This window comes from Camellia sinensis, chromosome 1 (assembly GCF_055761805.1).
Source record: "Camellia sinensis isolate YWXY chromosome 1, ASM5576180v1, whole genome shotgun sequence".
Lineage (NCBI taxonomy): Eukaryota > Viridiplantae > Streptophyta > Magnoliopsida > Ericales > Theaceae > Camellia > Camellia sinensis.
Window position 1 is genome coordinate 193,318,033 of NC_138961.1, and position 7,345 is coordinate 193,325,377.

At 38.2% G+C, this 7,345-nt stretch overlaps 1 protein-coding gene and 1 long non-coding RNA gene across 2 annotated transcripts; both read left to right on the forward strand.

Moving 5' to 3' along the window:
- The first annotated feature begins 1,110 nt into the window (after positions 1–1,110).
- LOC114290117 (kinesin-like protein KIN-14E) lies at positions 1,111–2,410 on the forward strand. The gene is made up of 4 exons (XM_082891173.1): positions 1,111–1,211; positions 1,768–1,908; positions 2,015–2,203; positions 2,366–2,410. The coding sequence occupies exons 1-3, from the start codon at positions 1,131–1,133 to the stop codon at positions 2,105–2,107; spliced, it is 315 nt and encodes a 104-aa protein (XP_082747299.1). The 5' UTR covers positions 1,111–1,130; the 3' UTR covers positions 2,108–2,203; positions 2,366–2,410.
- A 2,892-nt stretch (positions 2,411–5,302) lies between these two features.
- Positions 5,303–5,920, forward strand: LOC145788837 (uncharacterized). The gene is made up of 3 exons (XR_014341866.1): positions 5,303–5,426; positions 5,557–5,756; positions 5,892–5,920. It is a non-coding gene; the product is annotated as an uncharacterized LOC145788837 (long non-coding RNA).
- Positions 5,921–7,345: the final 1,425 nt, after the last annotated feature.

The window sequence follows — 7,345 nt, forward strand, 5'->3', positions numbered from 1 at the left end:
AGAGTCTTGGTTATGTCAAGCCGACGTATGATGATCTCGGTCATGAAAGATGGAGTAAGTCTTAGCCGACGTGCTATATAGACAAACGATATAGGTTCCATCACCTCAGAATGCCGAGGTAATAGAACCTAGAGAGTAGTTGTGGGGACATATTTTGTGAATGACAACACGTGGCCAAGGTGACACCGAAGTGTCAATCGAGGTGTCACGTGTCTTGGTCATAGCGCCGAGGTTATCTGTGGAAATATCGGAATTCGAGATAAACGGATAAGGGACAAGAGTCCTAGAATGGGAAATGACCTCAGTCTGGATAAAGATAAACCTCTTAGGAAGTTTATCTCTATCTGGCTGGGAGTCCAAGATGAGCATTGAGCCGGAGTCCATTGAAGCTAGGCTTCTACATGGATCAGGTTAGTGTTGGCTATAAAAGTAAGGCACTCTCGTGGGTCTAAGGTACACTTTTTGTATTCTGGCTTGTGAGTTTGCACTATTTGTTATCTTTGAGAGATAAACTGAGTACTGACTTGATCGTCGGAGTGCCCCCGGTGGACGAACCACCGCCGGAGTCTTATCTTTCTGTGACAGGTCGTTCGGGCGTAATCTATTCTGCCTGTGCTTTTCAACTGAGTTATCATTTAACAGTGGTCGGAAATCAGCACCCACAGTTGAGATTTATGATGATTCACTTTTAATAATCTGTAAGATCTATATTTGATTGTGGGTAGACATTATTCTAGCTGCAGTAATCTGATTTTTATTCCTTAAAGGTGTCATGTCAAATGTTATAAGATATTTATTTTTTGTTTGAGTCTTTCTTTGACAGAATTTTCACTTGACCTTAATCATCTTGATATGCTCATGCAGTTATTGGAAGAACTAAATGAGAAACAAAAGCACGAAGTGAGGTTGCAAGAAGAACTAGAGGGCTTGAAAGATTTTTTGAGATCTGAGAAGCAAAACTTGATGGAAGTTACTTCTGACCGTGACCAACTCAGATCTTTGTGTGATAAAAAGATTCGGCACATCAGGTGACTGGTTATGTTTGCGAAATTAGTTTCCTAGTACTTATTCATTTCCTTACCAAATGGTGGTTTGGTACTTATTAGGCCGCTTTGTTGGATAAACGGAGCATGGAAGCAAGTCTGGCAAAACTTACTAATCTAGGATTGGAGAGTAATGCCAAGAAGGAGCTGGTTGAAGCAAATAATCAGGTATACTTGTTAATAAAATCTATGTATATTTGCAACGAACTCAAATAGCTGTAATTTTTTTTAAAGGTAATTGAGTGGAAATGTATTGACAAATGATCGATTGCATGTACAATATAAACGGGGAAAATTCGTATCCATGCTTGATCAAAAGAAAAATCTCTACGACACACGACGTGGAGTAAACCTAAGAAGATATGTTTGCCTATCTATAACACTGCTAGATTAATTTTACCCCACAATTAACTAATTCACCAGCACTGTAACATTCCTTGAGCTCTGTTATGACATGTAATCTTCCTGATATTTGCATGACACACTTGAACGCCCCACCTTATTTGTTTTGCAACGCCTTCCAAGCAACTTTTTTTTTTTTTTTTTTTCTTTTTCAAATTTCAGGTTTGTCAAATTTAGGTGAATCAGTGTCTTTTCAAAACAATGTTCATGGCAGTTCACCATGTTAAATTGTGTTAGGTCTTGTAGTTATAATTGGTTATCATTGCTTGATATGATTTGTCATGGTTTAAGTAATTTAGAATTTGACGAGTTTTACATATAGGTGTTGCAAAAGATCCAAGATGAATTAAAAATGCGCAGTGCAGAGTTGCATGGAACAGAGGAAACTGCGAAAAGACTGGTAAATGAAAAACAATTATTGGAAGAGAGAATCGTGAGGCCTGAAAAGACGAAAGTTGAGGAGGTAACAGCACAATTCCTTTGCTTTCTAAAACAAAACCATGTGAGTTTTTGCTTGGTCAAACTTTGATATTAGCAAAACTTTGATATCTTGTGGCCCTTAAATGCAGATCGAAGTTCTTGAGAAAAACATTGAACAAGAACGAAAGGCCATGCGGCTCCGAGTTGCTGAGCTTGAAAAGAAGCTGGAAGTGGTTTCATGAGATTTGGCCGAGTCGAGCCTTGCGGTCAAAGATACACAACTTACCACTTTGCAAAATAATTTGAAGGAACTTGAGGAATTAAGAGAAATGAAAGAGGTGATGATCTCGATCTCATGGCTAAGTTCTTCAATATTTTGGGAAATTCTTCAACACTTAAGGAATTTTTTTCTTTTTCTGTTGTAGACTATTAGTTGGTATTAGTTTGTGGATAAACATTAAAATTGTTGACTACTCTAGCTAAAAAGTTTTTTCTTTCAGGACATTGACAGAAAGAATGAACAAACTGCTTCGCTCTTGAAGATTGTAAAATATATTGATGTATATTATTGATTGTTATATGTTGTTGTGTTTACATTGATTCCTATATATAGGAGATGTGAAGTGGAGATGGAGTGGTGGAGTAGCTGAAGTGGAGGTGGTAGTGGTGTAGTGGGTTAGGTTTAGTGGAGTAGGTGAAGTGGTAGTGGTGGTAGGTGATGGTAAATTTTAACAGCCCCCGCAAACTCAAGGAGGATAGAAACTAACCAACTTGAGTTTGGAGAGAGGAACAAAACAAGAAAATACATAAAAATAAAAAAAAAAAGATAGGAGACACTGTATGGTCGTGTCAGACCGTTGGTGAAGACACTGAAAGGTGGTGCCATAACGTGGTAGAGGACACTGGATGGTGGTGTCATAACGTGGTAGAGGACACTGGATGGTGGTGTCATAACGTGGTAGAGGACACTGTATGGTGGTGTCATAACGTGGTAGAGGACACTGTATGGTGGTGTCATAACGTTGTAGAGGACACTGTATGCTAACCGGAATCAATGTCGGGACAGTTTATAGGGTCATGTCGGACCGTTGGAAAAGGCTAACCGGAATCAATGTCGGGACAGTTTATGGGGTCATGTCGGACCGTTGGAGATGCTAACCGGAATCAAATGTCGGGACAGTTTATAGGGTCATGTCGGACCGTTGAAAAAGTTGCACCCTCAAAAGGTGTGCCCAATTTTGTCAAAAGGCGTGCCATCAAAAGACGTGCCCAATCCATAAAAAGACGTGCCAGATATGATGGCGAGACACGTGAGTGCCTTGGCTGGCGTGCCCATTTGTCGGCTGTCTGCAAGTGGCGCGCGATGCGCGGATCGGCCCTGGCTATTTAAACCAAGGTTGAGGCGGAGGCTGTGCATACCAGTCTGAAACCTCTGAAACCAACCCTTCTCTGAAACACTCAGCAACATGGCCTCTTCTTCCCGTCCAGCTACCCAGAACATGGCCTCCTCTTCCCGTGGGCTGCTTACGCTCTTTCCAGAACTGAACGAGTCCACAAGAGAAATAACTGGTGCGGTGGCCAGTGAACCTCAACCAAACACCTCTGGTTTTGCTCCGTTGAACTTTCCGATGCGGTCGGTGGAGCAAAAAATGGCGGTGCAAACTGATATTGAGGCCAATCAGTATAGTCTGAAGTCATGTGTGGAAACCATGACTGCGGTCACAAACTTGTCGCACCGGCTGCAGAGCAGGACAAATGAGGTGCAACAGTTAAACTCCCAGCTGGCTCTGCTCCAACGCATGTATAAGGATGCGCGAGCAGAGATAAGTGTACTAAAGGCAGAAAACAAGGAGCTGAAGCGGAAGGCCACCGTGATGTTCCGATTTGGAGGTCCGCCATATGCTGCAGTGGAGGAGTATGGGGGAGTGATCATGCCCAGTGGAGTGGGAAACACGGAGGCAACACCGGCAAGGGCCGCCCAGGACGGAGGGAAGAAGAAAAGACCGGCGGCAGAGTAGAGAAGAAAAATCTCATCTGTGAAGGTGGTTGTTTGTTTGTATTTTTTTTTTTTTTTTTTTTTGGTGTAAAATGGTGATCGGGGTGAGCCCGACATGAATAAAATGAGTTTGTGGAATGAGGAATGTGTGTTGTTGGTGTTTTTGTTTTTGTTTTTTTTTTTTTTTTTTTTTTGTGTGTTGTGAAAAGTAAGGGAATCGAATAATAAAAAAAAATATGGAGGTGGAGATGAAATGATAAGAATGGTGATGATGAATATATAATAATGAATAAAAAGAGAGCACCAATTAAGTTTTATAATAAAAAATAAAATTTGGGCGGTGAATGATGTGATTAAAAAAGAAAAGTGAGTGAGAGGAGAGGACGCGTGAGAAATGAGGTGGTCAAAACCCTGGTCAGTTATGAAAGAGAGTGAAAGATTCGAAAAAGGTGAGTGGGTGGGTCTTTAGAGAGAGAAACCGTGTCTCCCCCCTCCGCCAATGGGTGTGTGTGTAGGAATCTGCTGGGTGTAAAGGTCCTACCCGTGGGTGTGATAAGGGGTTGGAAAGTGGTCACCCTTGAGTAGAGAGAGAGAGAGAACTGGATGCTAATCGGAAGCAGAGCCTGTAGCACATGAAGCTTGTGTGTTGGCAGTGATGAATGTGAAGAAATTGAGACAGTCATCGACGACGAGATCGACATCGGGGAGGAAGGCTGTGAGGCCGTTGGACTGGCCATGGCCTTCGAGATCTAGGGCGAAGCAGGCGAGATCGACATCGGGGAGGAAGCTGGGGGTGGACTGGAATGTCCAGCTGATGTTGTTGCCGGAGCCGTGGACCATCAGGATGACGCCACGTGGAGGGGAGCTGGAAAGGGGAAGCCATGATCGAGTGAAGAGGGTGAGGTGTAGAAGGATGCGCAAGTTAAGGCTTTGCTGTATATGGACTATGTTTTTGGAAATGAGACAGAGGCAAGAACCTTTTCAAAAGTTCATGGCTGGGAGACAGAGAATGTCGAGGAGATAGCTTGGAAAATTTCCAAATGGCCAAAGGCATCTGGAACACACAAGAGGATTACTGTGATTACTCAAGGTGCAGATCCAGTCGTTGTTGCTGACGATGGGAAGATCAAACTGTTCCCTGTGATATTGTTACCTAAAAGAAACTCGTTGATACCAACGGAGCAGGGGGGGTTTGAATTGGGTGAGATCCGGCGGGCGGTCAAGGCAAGGTTGCCGCCCGCCGGAAGGCGAAGAACACCAAAATCTTTAACCTTGCTCTGATACCATGTAAAATATATTGATGTATATTATTGATTGTTATATGTTGTTGTGTTTACATTGATTCCTATATATAGGAGATGTGAAGTGGAGATGGAGTGGTGGAGTAGGTGAAGTGGAGGTGGTAGTGGTGTAGTGGGTTAGGTTTAGTGGAGTAGGTGAAGTGGTAGTGGTGGTAGGTGATGGTAAATTTTAACAAAGATGCAAGGTGCTCAATTGGCTGAGTTAGAAGCACTTTACAAGGAAGAACAAGTTTTTGAGGAAACGCTATTTTAATACTATAGAAGGTAGGAATATTCCTCTTTATTTTCCCCCTAGTTTCATAGAAATTTTATTTATAGATTTTAGTTGTCTGTAAGATTCATGTTTCTTAATCAATGCTTAAGTTTGTTGTTGAACTTTTTTTGTACACCTCAGATATGAAAGGCAAGATTAGGGTCTTCTGTCGATTAAGGCCTCTTAGTGAAAAAGAAATTGCTGAAAAAGAAAGAAATGTGCTTACAAGTTTGGATGAGTTCACAGTTGAACATCAATGGAGAGATGAAATAAAGCAACATTTATATGATCGTGTTTTTGATGGCAAAGCCACCCAAGAGGATGTATTTGAGGACACAAAGGCAAGTTGAATTAGTTTTTAATTATTAATGAATATTGAGTATTTTTTCTGTACCTTGCTATGTTGCAGTTAGCTCATAGTTTTGTATTATTATCGGCTTCTCAATTTTTATTTTTATTTTGAATTATTGATGCAGTATTTGGTGCAATCTGCCGTCGATGGATAGTCATTAGAATGTTGGCTAGTCATTAGAATGCTGTGCTTCTATTTACACCACAAAAACAAAATGCCTTCCGACCTCAGTTTTTAATTAAAATTTTTACTTTACATAAAATTACTTAAAACTCCTCTAGCCCTAATTTATAAAAATTAATCACTATATTTGTTTCTAGTTTTTTGAAAATACTTTTCAAAAAATTCTCTTATTTTATTTTTTGTATTTTTTTTTACTAAATTTTTAAAAATATTTTAAGCAATTTAAATTTTTTTTTTTAAACATACCTAACATAAATATTTAAAAAGTATAATTTTTGTGAAAAAATCTTTAAAAAATTCACGAAATATAAAAAATGTAAAAAAAATACAAAAATTCAGTATATTTTTTGTATGTTTTGTGTATTTATTAATTTTTTAAAATATTTTTTCACAAATATTTTACTTTTTAGATACATCTAAATAAGGTGCATCTAAAAAAGTAAAAAAAAAATGTTTAAAATGTTTAAAAATACAAACTAAAAACAAAAAAATACAAAAAATAAAAAACTCAATTTTCAAAAAACTGAATTCAGAAAACTAAAACCAAACACACTCCCATCACCATCTATGCATTGTCGGCATTGATTATTTTGTTTTTGACACTTTCCGTACTAAAAGCTAATTGTATTCCGTTGATGTAAGTTGGTTTTTTAATTTTTAAATTTTTCGGCAATTTGGTATTAAAAAGTCTGGTTTGTGATGAACTTTTTGATTTTTTTGATTTTTGTGAAAAAAAATGAAATAATTATAATTTGGATATGACATTTTGTGTTATTGACTTTCTAATCTATTTTATCTTTTTCTGACTAAAATAACCAAAAAAAGCCCATGTCAAACATAGCCAATTTATCCATTATTTTTTAGTGGATTAGATTGTATAAAGTCTAGGGGAATGATGGTGTATTTATTGGAGAAATTTATAAATTAGTGGAACAGCGAAAAAATATTTTTATTTTTATGATAATACAAAATTTTTGTGTGCATAGTACAAGTCTTTCTCGTGCTATTGCACTAAATGTTTTTTTTATATCCATAGTACACTTACTTTTCATGTACCAGTTATTTACAATTTTTCCTACCATCAATAGTGTTAGATTTTCTCAACAAAAAAAAAAAAAATGGTGTTAGATAACGTGAGAGATGTGAATTCAAAATAAAAAAGAAAAATTGCATTTCACTGGTGGTGCAGTGAAAAATAAAATGGTGGTACAAATTTTATGTGTGTATAGTGTAAATTATTTCTATATATGGTATAAGCCCATCTTGCATGTTAGAATTGTATTACAGAATATTGTACTAATTTGCCATTTCTCCAAATGAAAATGGGATGCCTTGTTTGATTTGTTCTTTTCTTTGTCACATTTTACATGACAAACCCATGAGTTGATCCTCCGC